The 21,506-nt window shown below is 44.4% G+C and overlaps 1 protein-coding gene and 1 pseudogene across 1 annotated transcript; one reads left to right on the forward strand and one right to left on the reverse strand.

The window, feature by feature from the left end:
• The first annotated feature begins 5,921 nt into the window (after positions 1 to 5,921).
• Positions 5,922 to 19,656, forward strand: POLR2D (RNA polymerase II subunit D). Its single transcript, XM_053596812.1, has 4 exons — positions 5,922 to 6,045; positions 10,421 to 10,601; positions 16,746 to 16,841; positions 18,891 to 19,656. The coding sequence occupies exons 1-4, from the start codon at positions 5,973 to 5,975 to the stop codon at positions 18,967 to 18,969; spliced, it is 429 nt and encodes a 142-aa protein (XP_053452787.1). The 5' UTR covers positions 5,922 to 5,972; the 3' UTR covers positions 18,970 to 19,656.
• LOC128591118 (uncharacterized) lies at positions 18,305 to 18,476 on the reverse strand (annotated as a pseudogene).
• Positions 19,657 to 21,506: the final 1,850 nt, after the last annotated feature.

Raw genomic sequence — 21,506 nt, forward strand, 5'->3', positions numbered from 1 at the left:
ACCATGTGACTTGAATTATGCTGAAGTGGTAACGTGGTGCTATTTTTGGAACCAGCCTACAAGATAGTATTCAGTCAGCCTGCAGATTTTATGCGGAGCTCATGACCCTCAATAACTTTGCACTTTGTGTGGTTGGTTGGCACTGCTATGGTTTTTTTTAGATCTAGGTTTCCTGAGCAATCACTCATAAACCAGGTAAGATTTGGGCTTTTTTTCAGTAAGTCAGTTGGCATTAGACTTTCAAATGAATCTGACCTTGCCACAAAAGCTAAAGAATGTTTGGAAAAAAACTACACAAATTTAGGATATCACTTAGTGATATTAATTTAAGCAAAGGACATACTGGTGTGGTCTGACCTAACTGGAAATGTTTGTTTTTGGATGGCCCAGAAAGGATGAAATGTATTTGGGGAAAATGACAGCTATTTTTCAAAATTACAAGCATTCTAACAAATTCAAACAAATTTACTAAGATTCTGGGTGGCGCCTGTGGCTCAGTGGGTAGAGTGCCAGCCCCATATACCGAGGGTGGCGGGTTCGAACCCTGCCCCGGCCAGCTAAAAACAGCAGTGGCAACTGCAACAAAAAATGGCCAGGCGTTGTGGTGGGCGCCTGTAGTCCCAGCTACTCAGAAAGCTGAAGCAAGAGAATCGCTTGAGCCCAAGAGTTGGAGGTTGCTGTGATGCTAGGGCACTCTACCGAGGGCGACAAAATGAGACTATCTCAAAAATAAATTACTAAGCGCCTCAGTCTTTATATTTTCATTTGCAGGAAGGTAGACTTTTGTTTTAAGATACCCAGTTCTGAAACCCGTAACACTGGGCAAAATTCAAACATGGCTACAGAAAAACATGTCAGGGTTAGGTAATTTTGAAAATAGACTACAAGTGGCTAAGGCACCAGCCACATACACCTGAGCTGGTGCGTTCGAATCCAGCCCGGACCTGCCAAAAACAATGACGGCTGCAACCAAAAAAAAAAAAAAGCCTGTAGTCCCAGCTACTTGGGAGGCAAAGGCAGGAGAATTGCTTGAGCCTAGGAGTTGCAGGTTGCTGTCAGCTATGATGCCATAGCACTCTACCCAGGGCGACAGCTTGAGGCTCTGTCTCAAAAAAAAAAAAAAAAAAAAAAATAGACTACAAGCAGCCGGTTAAACATTGACAAACTCTGTTAATAACTGATGTGTGTAAAAGAATTTTTTGTTTCTTTGAAAGAAATGTTCTAGAGATCAGATTACATGTCCTTGATTTGGGGGGGTAGTGGTGATAAAATACATGTAACAATATTTGCTATTTTAGCCATCCATGTTAACTTCTAAAATACAAAACGAGTCATCTGATTAGATCAATGGGGTTGGAGTGCTCTAAAGCTGCTTCTAGATCACTCTAGGGTCTAACCCTGGCTTGAATATCTCACTGTAGTATTCAGTGGGCTGGTTAAAGGACTTTGCGACAATACTGTGCCAAGAACCACAGCAGTGTTCTGAGAGATACACTGCAAGTCCTGCCCCTGCTGAATCTGACATTTTCCTCAGTGTAAAATGAAGCTCCGAGAAGTATTTTAGGGGCCCTTCCCGCTGCTTACGTGCTCTGTTGCTACTCATACAGGTTCTGTATGCCATGGCAAATTGAAAAACAAGTGACGACTCCAATTTCAAAACTTTTGGGGAAAAAGCAAGAGAAAAGTCTCTAATTCACTTGTCACTGAAGTCCTTGCTGCCAGAGGACACTCCCCACTCCCCGCCACTATGACCATTCTTTGATTGCACCCTAGTTCTGGAGCAAAGAATGACTCAGGGCAGCTGACAACTGGAATCTTCACAGGCTGGCAATCCTACAGACCTAAGCTCAAATCTCGTCTTGGCATTTCATTTGTGAGACACAATTATTACTACTCTGAATCTAATTTCCTGCTTTGAGGCAGAACTGAATCTCCAAGGTAGCCTGTTGCAAATACTTTGCCCAGGTCCCAAACGGTGGAATAGCTGGATGGCTGTGGTCCTCTGGATTGTAGGGAACACAAACTCTCCATAACCTTAAGCTTCACTGGCACATGGAAGAAGGCAGTGCTCAGCCATTCAAGTCCAGAACTCAGGTCAGCTTTCTGGATGTCAAGGGTTCCTTGCAGAACTACACAAAACCCCCATGGACTTCATCCCTTTCTATCTCTAAAGATTATATTAATGGCAGAATTTAGAGAGCTACTTGTGAGTGGTACATAATCACCTGTTACCAGTTTGGCTTCCTTTGTAGTATTTACTAGCGGACTTCCAGCAGCAAGTGCCAATATTTTTTTTTTTTTGAAGCAGGGTCTTGCTGTCACCTAGGCTGGAAGTGCAGTGGCTCAGTCATAGCTCACTGCAGCCTCGAACTCCTGAGTGCAAGTGATCATTCTGCCTCATGCCCCCCAAGTAGCTGGGATCACAGGCTAACACCACCACACCTGGCTAAAAAAATTTTTTTTAACTTTTGGGACAATACCTTAAATTGTGAAGTTCTATTATATTAAATTTGAGTTATAAAGAGGAAAAGGTGTCACATTCTATTTTAAAGGCAGAACATCTATGTGTACGTAGAACACATGAATAGTTAAGCCCGCAAGTTCTTTGAGACACACTCTAAAAGGTTATGCAAGGTGGAAGTTTTTCTTTTGATCGAAGAAATTATATAGTAGTATCAATAAAAAACGAATTTTGGCACTACTTGGGAGCCTGAGGCAAGAGAAACGCTTAAGCCCAAGAGTTTGAGGTTGCTGTGAGCTATGACACCACAGCACTCTACCCAGGGCAACATACTCAAACTCTATCTCAAAAAAAAAAAAAAATAATAATAATTTTGCCAAATGCCATTCCATGTTAACATAAGATCTGTATAATTACTGGACTTTATTTTCCAAGAATGAAAAAATGACAAGGACAACAAAAATATGAATTTCCTTAAAGAGTGGATATTCCTCTTAAGTAGTGGATGTTTTCTTTGCATTTGACTAAATGTTAAGGAGCAATGCCAGTGCAATTCTCCCCAGATCCCCTTGAGGCTCACTCTCTTACTCCAACTAGAAGTAACCTCTTTCCCTGTGTCCTTTCATAACATTTTGGACTTTCATACCATTTGCCAGGTCTTACAACAACTACTCTTGGCAAGCTCCTTGTGGGCATAGATCTATACCTAGTTCATCTTCTTTAGCCCAGGACCTTGCACATAAGTGTTTCTAATGACTTCCTAAATGCAAATGTTGTGGCTATATCAAATGGGAAATATCAGTGTATGCACTATTTGTTGTTATTCTTTCTTCTCTCTTTATTGACTTCTCTCTTGTCATGTGTGTACAGAAGATACAAAGTGTGGGTTATCCAGCTAGTCTTTGGGCCAGTAAATTGTAAAGTCCAGCATCTAGTAGGCCTTCTGTAAAGGCCTGTGGGATGAACAGATGGAAGGAAGAGTCCAACGGTGAACTCCAGGACCCGTCTCCCCAGGATGTCTGTCCTGGCCAGGTACAGTGGCTCACACCTGTAATCCCAGTACTGCGGGAGGCAGAGGCGGGCAGATAGATTGAGCTTAGGAGTTGGAGACCAGCCTGAGCAAGAGTGAGACCCCATCTCTAAAAAACAGCCGAGCATTGTGGCAGGGCCTAGAGTCCCAGCTACTCGGAAGGCTGAGGCAAGAGAATCGCTTGAGCCCAAGAATTTGAGGTTGCTGTGAGCTATGACATTACGGCACTCAACCAAGGGTGACCAAGTGAGATTCTGTCTCCAAATAAATAAATAAACCAGACATCTGTCCTGGGCCAGGTGTGGTGGATCATGCCTGTAATCCCAGCACTCTGGGAGGTGGAGACAGGTAGATCACCTGAGATCAAGGACTTTGAGACCAGCCTGAGCAAGAGCAAGACCCTGTCTCTATTAAAAATAGAAAAACCAAGGCAGGCGCGGTAATCGTAGCACTCAGGGAGGCTGAAGCAGGTGAATTACCTGAGCTCACAAGGTTGAGACCAGCCTGAGCCAGAGCAAGACTTGTCTCTAAAAATAGCCAGGCATTGTGGTGAGTGCCTATAGTCCCAGCTACTCCGAGGTTGAGGCAAGAGAATTGCGTAAGCCCAAAAGTTTGAGATTGCTGTGAGCTATGAGGCCACAGCACTCTAAGGCAACAAAGTGAGACTGTCTAAAAAAAGGCTCGGCTCCCGTAGCTCAGCAGTTAGGGCGCCAGCCACATACACTGAGGCAGGAGGGTTCGATCCCAGTCTGGTCCTACTAAACAATGACAACTGCAACAAAAAATATAGCTGGGAGTTGTGGTGGGCACCTGTAGCCCCAGCTACTTTGGAGGCTGAGGCAAGAGAATCACTTAAACCCAAGAGTTAGAGGTTGCTGTGAGCTGTGATGCCACAGCTCTCTACTGAGGGTGACATAGTGAGACTCTGTTGTTAAAAAAAAAATAAAGAAAGAAAGAAAGAAAGAAAAACTAGCCGGGTCTTGTGGGGTGTGCCTGTACTCCTAGCTACTCAGGAGGCTGAGGCAAGAGAATTGCTCAAGCCCAAGGATTTGAGATTGCTGTGAGCTATGACACCACAGCACTCTACCCAGGGTGACCGTGTAAGACTCTAACAAAAAAAAAAAGAAGAAGAAAGAAAAGTAAAGAGAAAGAAAACATCTGTCCAGCAACTTCAATAACTGTGCAGGAAAACACTTTGAAATAGTAACAATCTTTGCAAATGCCATATATACTACTATTATTTTACAACACATTTCTTCCGGAAATACAGATACAGAGCTCTGTGGTCCAGGCTGGAATGCAGGGTGTCATCACAGCTCACTGAAGCCTTGAACTCTGGACCTCAACCCAGAGTCTTGCCTCAAACTCCCTAGTAGCTGGGACTACAGATGTGCCACGGCGACCGGCTCATTTTTTAACTGGTTCACATTATCACCACCTAAATATTGCTCCCTTCTGAGCCCAGCAGTGCACTATGGTTACTTCCCTTAATCGATAACCTTTTGTTTTCTCTAGTGTTGAAAAAAAAAGCATTGTTTTCGAACTTCTTTTTTTTGGAGACAGAGCCTCAAGCTGTTGCCCTGAGTAGAGTACAGTAGCATCACAACTCACAGCAACCTCCAACTCCTGGGCTCAAGCGGGTCTCCTGCATTCGCCTCCCAAGTAGCTGGACTACAGGCGCCCGCCACAACGCCCGGCTATTTTTTGGTTGCAGCGTCATTGTTCTTTGGTGGGCCCGGGCTGGATTCGAACCCGCCAGCTCAGGTGTATGTGGCTGGCGCCTTAGCCGCTTGAGCCACAGGCGCCGCGCCAAAAAAAAAAAAAAGCATCGTTTTTCATTCGTTTAATATTCTACATATTGTGGGGCGGAGCCTGTGGCTCAGTCGGTAAGGCGCCGGCCCCATATACCGAGGGTGGCGGGTTCAAACCCGGCCCCGGCTTAACTGCAACCAATAAAAAAAAAAAAAAAATATTCTACATATTGTGGAAAATTACCAACAGATGTGGCAAAGGCCTCTCAAAATTGTCCACGTGCTCAGAAGCACTATATTAGATCATCTAATATGAATCAATAAAATGTTTTAAATGTCACTGAATGAAATTCTACGAAACGCTTTCGGAGTCGCCCACCCAGCTCTCCATCAGCCGGACTCCCTGCGCCAGTCCCAGCACATTCTCACCTAAGGTGCTCCTGGACCTCCCAGGAAGGCCTAATGACCTGTGCCAGGACGCGGGTAAGGGCGTGCAGGAGAAGAAAGGCGCACGGTTTCTCCCGACGCTGGCCTTCGCAGGACGCGCCTCGGTCGCGGGAAAACCAGCCGGACCCCACAAACCTCACCCGGTAGGCACGCCCCCCAGGCTCGTCGTGGCCCTTCGCGCAGTCTCGGCTCCACCCAGAGCTAGGCCACGCCCCATCCGACGCCATTGGTTGGCGCTTCCGCTTCCGGCGGTTGCCGCAGCGGCGAGCTGCGCAACGCGGCGATGGCTGCAGGTGGCAGTGACCCGCGGGCAGGCGACGTAGAAGAGGACGCCTCACAGCTCATTTTTCCCAAAGGTACGTCCAGGGCTGCCACATCCCCCCTGCGTCCTCTCGTGATCTCGCAGACTTGGCCTCATTCGCGCCTCGACCAAGGCCTGGCCGCAGCGGGCAACGTGGGGCGGAAGGAGAGGGGACACCGACCTGGGGGAGGTCCGGCTGGGCGTCGGTAGATTCTGGGGTCGCTTTCTCAGTGCCTCGGAGAGAAGGCCGACTTGATCCTACGCCCCTGTCTCTGGAAAACTCGGCTCCCCACTCCACCCAGCTCCACAACCTTTTGCTACCTTTTTAAAGTAGTTTATGTGATAGTTGATGTTCTGCAGAGATGAGTCAAAGGTAAAGCCTTAAACTAGTTCAAGTGGTAAGGACAGATTTAACTAGGGAAGAGTCCAGCGTGAAATGAGCTCAACTTCGATTTGTAGAGAACCTCTGGGCGTTTTAAAGGTTATCTGAGGGAGTAGGGGGAGAGGGGGTGAACAAGAGCTCAGAAGACTCAGGAAAGTAAGAAGTTAACAGAAAAACGGGAAGAAGGTCGGGGCTGGTCATATGAAACTCACCTGGTGTTGAGTTTGTTTACTGGTGTGTATATCGAAGTTAGATGCTTACCCTAGCACAGGGTTTGGGAGTTGGGGCATTATTCTCACGTGTTGGCTGAAACAGTGAATTATTTTGGCAGTCTTGGGTTTTTTTCAGGCATGCCCTTTAAGTAGGGTAGAAAGGGCCTTCCTAGGGATGAGATCCTGACCTTTATAAACCATGTTAGTGTTTGTTCCAGTCTTTATGGACCACTTAGAGGCTTAGTGTAGAAGAGGGCTCAGAAGAGCCTGCCTAGCGTTTAGTCAAGAAGACAACCTTGGTCTTGGCTCCGCGCCTATAGCTCAGTGGTTAGTGGTTAGGGCGCCGGCCACATACACCGGGGCTGGCGGGTCCGAGCCTGGCCCAACAATGACAACTACAACAGCAAAAAAAAAAAAAAAATAGCCGGGCGTTGTGGCGGGCGCCTGTAGTCCCAGCTACTTGGGAGGCTGGGGCAAGAGAATCACTTAAGTCCAAGAGTTTGAGGTTGCTGTGAGTTGTGACGTTCTGGCACTCTACCCAAGGCAATATAGTGAGACTCTGTCTCAAAAAGAAAGAAAGAAAATTTGAAATTCTTATTTGACAATGTGAATGTTACTTTCTTTGCATTACTATTATTATTATTATTGCTTAATACTTTGTTGCAGCAATCTTACGATTTCTTTTCTGAATGTATTTGTTTTTGTGAGGTTTTTGTGAGGTTTTTGTTTCTGGTCCTTATCTTAAACATTGTTATTGTTGTTAAAGTTTAAGCCTTTTTAATTTTGTGAAGGCAAAAAGTGGAAGACTAATGAACACATATATATGTGAAAATAAAAAAAAAAGAAAAGAAAAGAAAATTTGATTACGCCTGTAATCCTAGGACTCTGGAAGCCCAAGACAGGAGGATCCTTTGAGACCAGCCTGAGCAAGAGTGAGACCCTGTCTCTACTGAAAATAGAAAAAACTAGCCAGGCATTGTGGTGGAAGCCTACAGACTCAAGGGATCCTTGGGCAAGAGGATTGCTGGAGCCCAAGGCTTTGAGTTGCTGTGAACTATGATGATTCCACCACACTCTAGCCAGGGTGACAGAGTGAGATTCTGTCTCAAAAAAAAATAAAATAAAAAATTTGAGGGAGGGTAATTGGTGGGGCCACATGTATGGTGCATCTTAGAATGGGTACAGGCGATTGCACTAATGTACACAGCTATGATTTAACAATAAAAAAAAAGAAAAAAATGACTATATATTGTATACAACTATTTTATTTATTTATTTATTTTTGAGACAGAACCTCAAGCTGCCGCCCTGGGTAGGGCGTTGTGGCATCACACCTCACAGCAACCTCCAACTCCTGGGCTCAAGCGATTCTCCTGCCTCTGCCTCCCAAGTAGCTGGGACTACAGGCGGCCGCCACAATGCCTGGCTATGTTTTGGTTGCAGCTGTCATTGTTGTTCCGAGGGCCCAGGCTGGATTCGAACCCACCAGCTCAGGTGTGTGTGGCTGGCGCCTTAGTGGCTTGAGCCCCAGGCGCTGAGTCTCTCCATTGTTTTTTTAATGGCTGAATAGTATTCCACGGTATACACATACCACAGCTTGTTAATCCATTCCGGAACTGGGGGGCATTTAGGCTGTTTCCACATTTTGGCGATTGTAAATTGAGCTGCACTAAATAGTCTAGTACAAGTGTCCTTAATGATAAAAGGTTTTTTTTCCGTCTGTGTAGATGCCCAGTAATGGGATTGCAGGATCAAATGGGAGGTCTAGCTTGAGCGCTTTGAGGTTTCTCCATACTTCCTTCCGGAAAGGTTGTACTAGTTTGCAGTCCCACCAGCAGTGTAAAAGTGTTCCCTTCTCTCCACAGCCATACCAGCGTCTGCAGTTTTGAGATTTTGTGATGTGGGCCATTCTCTCTGGGGTTAGATTAATTCCCATTTTCTACAGCTGTATTAATGCTGCAGCCTCAGAAGCCGAGACTGGCCAGCAGAGTAGCTGCTATTGCCTCTTTATTTCCTTTTTATGTCTTTATGTCACTTGTTAACTATCACTTCAGAGCTTTGGCATCAGTCCTGATATTTAATGCCTTCTTGTCCGCTCATTGCTTGGAGGCATTAGTTTCCTCTTTCTTTATTATTTTTTAAATTTTATTATTTATTTATTTATAGACAGATTCTCACTCTGTCACCTTGGGTAGTGTTGTGGTGTCATAGCTCACAGCAACCTCAAAGTCTTGGGCTCAAGTGATCCTCCTGCCTCAGCCTCCCGAGTTGCTGGGACTACAGGTGCCTCCCACGATGCCCAGCTGTTTTTAGAGACCGGGTCTCAGTCTGGTTTTGCACTGGTGAGCTCAAGCGATCCACCCACCTCTGCCTCCCAGAGTGCTAGGATTACAGGCTTGAGCCACCACTCCCAGCTGAGGCAGTAGTTTCTTCACATATAGTTATATCATCTCAGAGGGTTAAAGATGAAAAAAGTAAAGTTCTTGGTACAGAATAGGCACTCAGTGTGGTATATCCCTCTTAAAGGCTAATGGACTAGAAAAGAAATGTGGATGCTCTGAGGTTCTGTTCAAACTCTGTGGCCCTTGGCTAGAAAATAGCTTGTGGTTGCCTATTAGAGTCAGTAGCAATGAGAACTTTCAAATAATTACCCTACCTTCTGACCCATCATGTAGATTCTCCACACTGTGAAAGGAGAGTGAAGTTCTTTGAACTTGGCTGAAGAAGTGGGAAGGCATTACTCTGATGAAGGTGTTAGTGATTTTGTCAGTAGCAAACAGACCCATAGCACATGTAAAAGTGCAAGCTGCTAGGCTTTTCTGCACTGTTGCTTCCTCTTCAGTATGGAATTATAAACATGAATTCATGCGTACAATTAGTTTCTGCTCTAGCTGAACTCACTGTAAGAGAAGGCAGATGAAAACCAGCTCTAATACCTTGAGATAATTATTGGGACCCTATGACCCTATATGATTTTTCCCCAAGGGAATAATTTTTTTTTTTTTTTTTTTTTTGAGAAAGAGTCTCACTCTGTCACACTGGGTACAGAGCCGCAGTGTCATAGCGGTCTCAAACTCTTGGATTCAAGTGAATCTCTTGCATAAGCCTTCCAAGTGGCAGGGACTACAGTGCCACCATGCCGGGTAATTTTTCTATATTTAGTAGAGATGGAGGCTTGCTTTTGCTCAGGCTGGTCTCTAACTCCTGACCTCAAGGATAGGAACCCTCCTATCTTAGCTTCCCAGAATGTAGGATTATAGGTGTGAAAAATTCCAGTTTTTAACAGACATGCAGAAAATACAGGAAAGGGTTTCTATATATTAAAGACAGGAGCCATAGTTTGTTTTTCTCTTTCAACTCTTAATTTTTAAGCGATTGCTTATATTAGATTTGTGCGGGTACATAAATAGAATTTGGGGTACATTAGTAATTGTATTTCTAAATATCTGGCCCTATGTAACGTAATAATTCTTAAAATTGGAGAATATGGTACTAGCATTATGGGAATACAAAGATTATGAACTCAATCAGGCTAGAGAGAAGTAATTGTCGATGTGGTCATTTTGAAATCAGCAGCTAATATGTCATTATTTAATAGCATGTCTAGGTCCGGTTATTTGGTGTCGGAAACCGTCTTGCCCGAAAGAGCTAAACGCTAGTATCTCGTGAAGTTCACTGTGCCTCGTGATACACTAGTGTGGATGAAAGTAATGCTGCGGAGTAGGCAGCCCCTGGATTTTTGCAGGGACTCAGAAATGTTCAAATACAAAATGAACATTGAGATGCAGACTTCTGAAGGAATATTTTCAGCTGACATTTATGCTTCTCACAAATAGAGTTTGAAACAGCTGAAACACTTCTGAATTCAGAAGTTCATATGCTTCTGGAACATCGAAAGCAACAGAACGAGAGTGCAGAGGATGAACAGGAACTCTCAGAGGTCTTCATGAAAACATTAAACTACACTTCTCGTTTCAGTCGTTTCAAAAACAGAGAGACCATTGCCAGTGTTCGGAGGTAAGTGCTGAAAGAAGTTTTATTAGTTTAAACTGTTTGACAGCAACTGCATGGAGAATGTTGTCTGCCTTCGACCCTTACCCCAGGCTTCATCTGTGAGTTTAACATAAGTAAAATAATGTCTGTTAAAATTTTTTAAATTACTGGCTTGGCACCCGTAGCACAGTGGTTACACCGAGGGTGGTGGATTCAAACCCGGCCCAGGCCAGCTAAACAACAATGACAACTGCAACAAAAAAATAGCTGGGTGTTGTTGTGGGTGCCTGTAGTCCCAGCTACTTGGGAGGCTGAGGCAAGAGAACTGCTTAAGCCCAAAAGTTTGAGGTTGCTGTGAGCTGTGAAACCACGGCACTCTACCGAGGGCGACATAGTGAGACTCTGTCTCAACAACAACAATGAAAAAAAATTTTTTTAATTGCTTAATGAGGCCAAAAGTTTTTTTAACTCCACTTTATACTCTAAATCTGTTATTCTCCTGCAAAGTAACTATTCAAAGTGTGTGTGTATCATACAGACACACACCCTTATTAAAAAAACACCATTAAAAAAAAAAAAAAAAAAACGGATGCAGTGGATCACGTCTGTAATCCTAACATTTTGAGAGGCTGGGGCAGGGGGATCACTTGAGGCCAGGAGTTTGAGACCAGACTGAACAATAGCGAGATCCTGTCTTGACTAAACGTAGAAAAATTAACTGGGCAGGGCTATGTGCACCTGTATTTCCAGCTCTTTGGGATGCTGTGGCAATAATATTGCTTGAGCCCAGGAGACTGAGGTTGTAGTAGCTCTGATGATGCCACTGTACCCTAGCCAGGAGACAGAGCAAAACCCTATCTCAGAAAAAATCCACATAGCTGGGTGAGGTGGCTCATGGGTCTAATCCTCCACCCTGGGAGAGCAAGGAAGGTGGATTGCTTGAACTCACAAGTTTGAAACCAGCCTGAGCAAGAGTGAGACCTCATCTCTAAAAAACTAGCTGGGTGGGTGGCGCCTGTGGCTCAAAGGAGTAGGGCGCCGGCCCCATATGCCAGAGGTGGTGGGTTTGAGGCCAGCCTCAGCCAAAAACTGCAAAAAAATTAAATTAAAAAAAAAAAAACAGAGAAAGGGCCAAGGAAGAGGAAGGGAGGGGGGAGGTTATGGTGGAGGGAGGGTAATGGGTGGGGCCACACCTATGGTGCATCTTAGAATGGGTACAGGTGAAACTTAATAAATGCAGAATACAAATGCCTACATACAGTAACTAAGAAAATGCCGTGAAGGCTACGTTAAACAGTTTGATGAGAATATTTCAGATTGTATATGAAACCAGCACATTGTACCCCTTGATTGCACCAATGTACACAGCTATGATTTAACAATAAAAATAAATAAATTAAAAAAAAAAAAACCTAGCTAGGCATTATGGCAAGAGCCTATAGTCCCAGCTACTTGAGAGTCTGAGGCAAGAGGCTAACTTGAGCTGAAAAGTTTGAGGTTGCTATGAGCTATGATGCGTATTATTTTGTGGAGTATTTTTTTTTTCCTTTTTTTAAAATCAAGCAGGCTTAGGGTGGCATCTGTGGCTCAAGGAGTGGGGCTCTGGCCCCATATACCTGAGGTGGTGAGTTCAAACCCGGCCCTGGCCAAAAAAAGTGCATCAACAAAAAGAAAAGCAGGCTTATTTAGTTTTTACTCTAAATGTCTTAGAGATCATTATATGTTAATAAATATACATCAAGAATGTTCTTTCTGGATTTTTTGTTTTCTTGAGTCAGAGTCTTACTTTGTCACCCTCAGTAGGGTGCTGTAGCACCACAACTCAGAGCAACCTGAAACTCTTGGACTTAAGTGATTCTCTTGTCTCAACCTCCCAAGTAGCTGGGACTACAGGCGCCTGCCACAGTGCCCAGCTATTATTTTTTTTGTAATTGTCATTGTTGTGTGGCAGGCCCAGGCTGGGTTCAAACCCGCCAGCTCTGGTGTATGTGGCTGGCGCCCTAGCTGCTGAGCTATAGGCTCCAAGCCTCTGTCTGGATTTTTGGTTTACCTTTTCAAATAGTCACCAGCTTTTAGCATGATTTCCTGAAGCATTACTTCTCAGATTGGGGTGAATACCCCCTCGCAGGCACAGTGATGTGCTGAGGCACATAGAAGACCACAAGAAAAGTAGTACATCAGCCTCCAGTCTCAGTTTCACTTGTTGACAGGTGGTTTAAAACAGTTTTACATTAAAGGAAACAGACCCAGCTTATTGTGGAGTAAAGCAAAAATTATATAGGATTGTTCTTGTGGCTCACAACTTTGAAGTTCCCGAAAGTCATTTACATCTATCCTTCCCAAGTCTCCTGTGGGTACTTATTTGCTCAACGTTGGTAAAAATGTTTGAAGATTATTGTCCTAAGAAAAACCAGTTGGGTATGGTGCCCCATGATCACATTAATGTACACAGCTATGATTTAATAAAAAAAAAAAAAAAAAACAGTTGGACAAAAGGTGTGTGTACACAGATTTACTTTGTTTGTTTGTTTTTTTGAGACAGTCTCAAGCTGTCGCCCTGGTAGAGTGCCATGGCCACATAGCTCACAGCAACCTCCCACTCTTGGGCTCAAGAGATCTCTTGCCTCAGTTTTTCTATTTTTAGTAGAGACAGGGTCTGGTTTTTGCTAAGGATGGTCTTGAACTCATGAGCTCAAGCAATCCATCCGGCTCACCTCCCAGAGTTCTAGGATTACCAGACATGAGCCACGGAGCCCAGCCATGTGCACAGATATTCTTGAGAGAATGATCTATGATGGTCAAAAATAAAAATAGCCTAAACTTTCTTTTTCTGGCGGGGGAGGGGGAGGGACAGTCTCATTTGTTGCCCTCGGTAGAGTGCTGTGCTGTCATAGCTTACAGCAAACTCAAACTCTTGGGCTCAAGCAATTCTCTTGCCTCACCCTCCCTAGTAGTTGGGACTATAGGCATCCGCCACAACTTCTGGCTATTTTTTGTTTTTTTTAGAGACGAAGTCTTGCTCTTGCTGATCTCGAACCTGTGAGCTCCGGCACTCCACTTGCCTTGACTCCCAGAGTGCTACTATTACAGGCATGAGCCACTGCGCCTGGCCAGTTTTTCTGCTTTTTGTTTTTATTTATTTATTTATTTATTTATTTTTGAGACAGAGTCTCACTCAATCGCCCTGGGGTTGAGTGCATGGCATTATAGCTCACAGCAACCTCAAACTCTTAAGCTCAAGCAATCCTCTTGCCTCAGCCTCCCAAGTAGCTAGGACTACAGGCGCCTACCACAGTGTCGGGCTATTTTTAGAGATGAGGTCTCACTCTTGCTTAGGCTGGTCTGGAACTCCTGAGCTCTAGCAGTCCACCTGCTTCAGCCTCCCAGAGTGCTAGGATTACAGGCATGAGCCACTACGCCCCGTCTTTTCTTTTTAATATGGACAAGGTGTCACTTTTTTTTTTTTTTACTTTTTTTAGACAAGAGTCTTAGGCTCAGGTGATTCTCTTGCCTCAGCTGCCTGAGTAGCTGGGACTACAGGAGCCCAGGTTTTTGTTTTTTTTTTAATCATACTTGTCATTGTTGTTTAGCAGGCCTGGCCCAGCTTGAACCTGCCAGCCCTGGTATACGTGGCCAGCACAATAACCACTGAGCTATGAGTGCTGAGCTGGGGTGTCACTCTTGATTAGGCTAGTCTCAAACTTCTGAGCTCAAGTAGTCCATCTACCTCAGCCTCCCAGAGTGCCGGATTATAGGCATGAGCCACAACACCCAGCCTTTAAATGTTTTAATTGACATAAAATTGTACATATTTGTGGAGTACACTGAGATGTTTTGATACTTACAGTGCATACTTATCAGATCAGAGTAATTAGCACATCTGTCATCTCAAAACATTTTCATTTCTGCTTGGCACGGTGGCTCATGCCTATAATCCTAGCACTCTGGGAGGCCCAGGTAAGTGGATTGATTGAGCTCACAGGTTCAGTACCAGCCTGAGCAAGAGCTAGATATGTCTCTAAATATAGCCGGGTACCGGCTCAGTGCCTGTAGCTCAAGCGGCTAAGGCGCCAGCCACATACACCTGAGCTGGCAGGTTCAAATCCAGCCCAGGCCCGCCAAACAACAAGGATGGCTGCAACCATAAAATAGCCGGGCGTTGTGGCAGGTGCCTGTTGTCCCAGCTACTTGGGAGGCTGAAGCAAGAGAATCGCTTGAGCCCAGGAGTTGGAGGTTGCTGTGAGCTGTGATGCCACGGCACTCTACCTAGGGCGACAGCTTGAGGCTCTGTCTCAAAAAAAATAAAAATAAAAATAGCTGGGCATTATGGCGAGCACCTGTAGTCCCAGCTTGTCGGGTGGCTGAGGCAAGAGAATTGCTTGAGCCCAAGAGTTTGAGGTTGCTGTGAGCTGTGACACTATGGCACTCTACTGAGGGCTACAAAGTGAGACTCTGTCTTGAAAAAAAAAAAAAATTTTTTTTTTTCCCATTTCTTTGTGGTAGGACCATTCAGAATCCTCCATCTAGTTATTAGAGACTAAATATTATTGTTAACTAAGGTCATCTTGTAGTTATAATAGAACGTTAGAACACTCTGTCACCAGATTGGGGGTGTTCTTCAGTCACCAAACAATTCTCCAGCAACATAAACTGGGTGTCATTTATAACTATCACAGTTAGGAACTCAGTTGCACAAAATGCCCCTCGTGTTTCAGATGCCAATTGCAAATTACAGGTTTGTGCCCTGTTTTTTTGTTTTTTTTTTTGTTTTTTTGGGTTTTTTTTGAGATAAAGTCTCACTCTCCCCCTCAGGGTAGAGTGCTGTAGCGTCACAGTTGACAGCAACCTCCAACTCTTGGGCTTAAGCAATTCTCTTGCCCCAGCCTCCCAAGAGGCTGGGAATACAGGTGCCGGCCACAATGCCCGGCTATTTTTTGTTGCAGTTTGGCCGGGGTTGGTTTCGAACCCGCCACCCTCCGTATATGGGGCCAGTGCCCTACCCGCTGAGCCACAGGGCCTGCCCAGTGACCTGTACTTTTGATTAATGTGCTATAAATTGAGGGTCCCCATGACTCCCTCCTGGACTTAGATTAATTTGCTAGAGTGACTCGGAGAACTCAGGAAAACAGTTACGCTTACCATTTATTAAAAGAATATTTCGGAGGACATAAATGAATAGCTAGATGGAAAGATACATAGGGCAAGGTTCAGGAGAGTCCTCAGCGTGTAGGAGCTTCTGTCCCCTACACACTGTGTCATACCTTCTAGCACTTGTACGGGTTCTTCACCAGCCAGAAAGACCGTACGTTGTCCTTTTGGATTTTTTTTTGAGACAGAGTCTCACTGTGTCACCCTCAGTAGAGTGCTGTGGCGTCACAGCTCACAGCAACCTCCAACTCTTGGGCTTAAGCTATCCTCTTGCCTCAGCCTCCCTAGCAACTAGGACTACAGGCGCCCACCACAACACCCAGCTATTTTTTGGTTGTAGTTGTCATTCTTGTTTGGCAGGCCCAGCTCTGGTGTACGTGGCTGGAGCCCTAGCTGCTGAGCTACAGGCACCAAGCTATACTTTTGGATTTTTATAGAGCCTTCATTACATAGGCGCAATTGATTGGCATTCAACTCAACTTTCTTTTTTTTTTTTTTTTCAACTTAACTTTCAAACTCTTCTCCCCTCCTGGAGATGCAGACGACTGAAAGTTCCTACCCTCTAATTGCACGCATACTTAGCCTAGCAACCAGGTATCAATCTGAAATTATCCAGGAGGCCACCAAGAGTCACTTCATTAAAGTAAAAGATACTCATAACAGGAAATTTCAGTAGATTTAGAAGCTCTGGGTTGAAAACTAGTGTCAGACACCAAATATTAAAACAAGATTTACCTGGTGCCCCTATCTACAATAGAGTTTTTGGAGGTCTGTCAAGAATCACTGCATTTCTTAATTATGTAATATTTTTACATATTTATGAGGTACATGTGATACTTCGTTGCATGCTTGGAATGCTAATGATTAAGTCAGGGTATTAAGGGCATCTGTCATTTCCATATGTTGGGAACACTTACGTTCTCCCTTTGATGTATTTTCAGATGCTACTTTGGTCCCCCTTTTCCTATTAATGATTCTTTGAATTTTTTTGTTTCTTTTGATTTTCTTCCCTGTGATCAGCTTATTGCTCCAGAAAAAGCTTCATAAGTTTGAGTTGGCCTGTTTGGCCAACCTGTGCCCAGAGACTGCTGAGGAGTCCAAGGCTCTTATCCCAAGGTTAGTACCAATTGTGGTAAGTTCTATGTATATTGGATACAGACCTACAAATAGAATTGCTATATCAAAAAAGGTATATGTGTCTAAAATTCGGATAGATAATTGCCAATATTGAATGAGAATGCCCTTTTTCCTGAAACAGAGTCTTACTTTGTCTCCCTCAGTAGAGTGCCATGGTGCCTCAGCCTCCCAAGTAGCTGGGACTACAGGCGCCCACCACAAAGCCCGGCAATTTTTTTTTTAGAGACAAGATCTCTCTCTGGCTTAGGGCGGTTTCCAACTCATGAGGTCAGGCAGTCCACCCACCTTGGCCTCCCAGAGTGCTAGGATTACAGGCATGAGCCACCACGCCCAGCCTCAAGAGTGCCTTTTTAACAGCATATGAGAATGGTGATCTTATACTACCTATCACGCAAGTGATAGCCAGACTATGGAATAAGTGGAACTCACACTAAAGGTAGGAGTGCACATTAGTACAGTCATTAGGGAGAGCAATTGACTGTGTGCAGTAGAGTTAAAAATGATTATACCCCATTAGCCGAAAATCCATTCCTGGGTATATGGCTGAAAGGCAACTCAGGTTTACAAGAAGACATATATTCCAGTGTTCATTGATGAATTGTTAGTGACAGCAGAAATTTGAGAATAATCTATAGGTCCATGAGAGAATGAGTAAATGAATGGTTGTCTGGCCATACAATGTTTATTGGTTGTCTGGCCATACAATGTTTATTGTACAGCAATGAAAAAAATTAATGAACGAAAACAACATGGAGTAACACCAACATGTGGCAACACAAGTTTTCCTTGTTGTTTTTTTTTTGAGACAGTCATCCTGAGGTTGAGTGTCATGGTGTCATAGCTGACAGCAATTTCAGACCCTTGAGGTTAAGTGATCCTCCTGCCTTAGCCTCTCAAGTTCTGGGACTACAGGCACCTGCCATAGCACCTGGCTAGTTTTTCTATTTTTGGTAGAGATAGGGTCTTAGTCTTGCTGAGGCTGGTCCTGAACTCCTGAGCTCAGGCAATCCACCTACCTTGGCCTCCCAGAGTGCTGTGATCACAGGCACAAGCCGTACCCAGCCCAAAATGAGATTTTTGTTTGTTTGTTTTATTTTTGAGACAGAGTCTCATTTTGTCACCCTCAATAGAGTGCTATGGCGTCATAAGCTCACAGCCACCTCATACTCTTGCTTCAGCCTCCTGAGTAGCTGGGACTACAGGCGCCTGCCACAATGCCCAGCTATTTTTTGTTGTAGTTTGGCCAGGGCTGGGTTCAAACCTGCCACCCTCAGTATATGGGGCCAGCACCCTACTCACTGAGCCACAGGCACTGCCCAATGCTATTTCTTACAGAGTTTAAAAATACATGTGTGGGCAGCACCTGTTGCTCAGTCGGTAGGGTACTGGCCCCATATGCCGAGGGTGGCGGGTCCGAACCTGGCCTCAGCCAAACTGCAACAACAAAATAGCTGGGTGTTGTGACAAGTGCCTATAGTCCCAGCTACTCAGGAGGTTGAGGCAAGAGAATCACCTAAGCCCCCAAAATAAATAAATAAAAGTTCTGAAATTTTAAAAAATAATAAATAAATAAATAAACTACACTTGATCTTAGCCAAAAGGCTGAGAAGCGATAAATAAATAAAAATGCATGTTGTTTATGGATGCGTGTATTTATAATAAGTGTAAAATTCTGTGTGGGAATTATAAAGACCAAATTTAGGATGGCATTTATTTTCTGGGTACAAGGGGAAGGTGTTGGTTGGTAGAGTGTACACAGAACCATCAGTTATTCCTGTTATGTACATTAAGAAAATCTACATCGAGTAGGGCTAACTAATAAGGCTATTTTTTAAAACTTTTCTGTGTTTGAAATATTTCATAATGTTTTTGTATGGAAAAGCAGAAAAGAAATACAGCTGAAAGGTAAAGATGTTGGAGATAAGGGCAAGGTACAAACATGCCTTAATGAAGAGTATGAGAGAATTGCCGGTTGCTAAGTCACTCTCTTCCTCTTTTTTTTGTTTGTTTGTTTGGGTTTTCTTGCAGTCTGGAGGGGCGGTTTGAAGATGAGGAGCTGCAGCAGATTCTTGATGATATCCAGACAAAGCGCAGCTTTCAGTATTAATCTCCAGATGTCCCTGTGCTGCTTGGGAGGACCATGTTTCCAGCACAGCACCACTTTCCTGGGTCTGGGTCTGACTTGCACAGAAATTCTATTGCAGAAGACGTTTGGGCTTCTTTGGAGAAAACATCCCAGCTTGCTGTCGGGTTATGTTACTGTTTCAAATGACTGTTATGCCACAATGACATGTAATCTTGGAGCAGCCTTGCAGTTTCCCTAGCATGTCTCTGGGAACGGATGACTGCCTCATCTCATGGTTTTGGCCCTCACATCATTTTTAACTTTTAATACTTTGGGTTTTAATTTCAGTGTGTTTATACTTTTTGAAACTAGACCAGAACTTAATTAAACTTGTATAAGAAAGAGCAGTCTTACCAAGATGCCAAAGGAAGAATTAAACTGGTGTCATTGTTTGAAATTCTTTTCTTTTTTGAGATATAATCTCACTATGTCGCCCTCTGTAGAGTGCTTTGCCATCACAGCTCACAGCAACCTCTAACTCTTGGGCCTAAGCCAGTGGTTCTCAACCTTCCTAATGCTGCAGTTAAAAAGGGGTTGTGACCCACAGGTTGAGAATTGCTAGCTTAAGCTAGCAGCCTCAGCCTCTCAAGTAGCTGGGGCTACAGGTGCCTGCCACAACACCCAGCTATTTCTTTTTGCAGTTTTTGGCTGGGGCTAGGTTTGAACCCAGCTATTTTTTTTTTTTTTTTTTTTTGCAGTTGTCATTGTTTAGCCAGCCCGTGCTGGGTTCAAACCCGCCAGCCTCCGAGCATATGGCTGGTGCTGTAACCACTGTGCTACAGGCGCTGAGGCATTGTTTGAAATTCTTTTTTTTTTTTTTTTTTTTTTTTTATTGTTGGGGATTCATTGAGGGTACAATAAGCCAGTTACACTGATTACAATTGTTAGGTAAAGTCCCTCTTGCAATCATGTCTTGCCCCCATAAAGTGTGACACACACTAAGGCCCCACCCCCCTCCCTCCATCCCTCTTTCTGCTTCCCCCCCATTGTTTGAAATTCTTAAAGCAGGCGTCCTCAAACTTTTTAAACAGGGGGCCAGTTCACTGTCCCTCAGACCGCTGGAGGGCCAGACTATAGTTTAAAAAAAAAACTATGGGGCGGCGCCTGTGGCTCAGTGAGTAGGGCGCCAGCCCCATATGCTGAGGGTGGAGGGTTCAAACCCAGCCCCGGCCAAACTGCAACCAAAAAATAGCTGGGCGTTGTGGCGGGCGCCTGTAGTCCCAGCTGCTCGGGAGGCTGAGGCAAGAGAATCGCGTAAGCCCAAGAGTTAAGAGGTTGCTGTGAGCCGTGTGACGCCACTGCACTCTACCCAAGGGCGGTACAGTGAGACTCTGTCTCTACAAAAAAAAAACTATGAACAAATTCCTATGCACACTGCACATATCTTATTTTGAAGTAAAAAAACAAAACAGGAACAAATACAATCACACCACCTCATATGGCCTGTGGGCCACAGTTTGAGGACCCCTGCAGAAGGGTGAGAGTTGTTAGTGACTCAGCCTTGAGATGATTGTGCCTAACCCAGGAGTCAGTCAAATAGTTACACCTGGAAACAACTGTGCAAAGTTTGTTGAGATGCAAAGCCGTGAAAAAAGTCTTGGCTTTTTTTCTTGAACTGTCTTATGGAATGTGGATTTGGAGTAAGTGGTGATGAAGCGCTCATTATGTCACCTCAGATTAAGATGTTGCCTTCATAGTCTGTACTTGAAGGTCTGAACACTTTGAAGGCTCCTCTTGTGGGGCAGGAAGTCTAAACCTCAGGCTTGCTACTTAGCAGCAGATGTTTTATGGTGCAGGTGTTTTATGGTGGGGGTGATTTCGAAGGAGAGCATCTCCCTTCCCTGAACCACTACAGTGAAGTCACTTGATCTGAGGCTAGGTAGGCAGGTCCTTTATATAGCTAAACATTCTCGGGGGTGGGGGGGCACCTGCCCCATATACCAACGGTGGCAGGTTCAAACCCAGCCCCCGCCAAACTACAACAAAAAAATTGCCAGCGTTGTGGTGGGCGCCTCTAGTCCCAGCTACTTTGGAGGCTGAGAGGCTCACTTGAGCTCAGGAGTTTGAGGTTGATGCCATAGCACTCTACCAGGTGACAGAGTGAGATTCTGTCTCAAAACAAACCAAAAACAAAAATAATAGTATCCACTTCATAGATATTTTGAGAAGATTAAATGAGGAAATTGTTACAAAGAGCCTAGAGGTATCTGACATGTAGTATGTCTGAATAAATGTTTGCTATTTCTTTTTTTTTGAGATGGGCTAGAAGTCATGCAGGCCAGAGTCCTGTGGAATCAACTTGTCAGCCCAGCTCACAGCAACCTCCAGCTCCTGGGCTCAAGCAATCCTGCCTCAGAGTAGCTGGGACTATAGGCGCCCACCACAACACCTGGCTAATTTTTCTTATTTATTTATTTATTTTTTTTGAGACAGAGTCTTACTATGTCACCCTTGGTAGAGTGCCTTAGAGTCACAGCTCACAGCAACCTCAAACTCTTGGGCTTAAGAAATATTCTTGC

This window comes from Nycticebus coucang, chromosome 7, assembly GCF_027406575.1.
Source record: "Nycticebus coucang isolate mNycCou1 chromosome 7, mNycCou1.pri, whole genome shotgun sequence".
NCBI classification, from domain to species: Eukaryota; Metazoa; Chordata; class Mammalia; order Primates; family Lorisidae; genus Nycticebus; species Nycticebus coucang.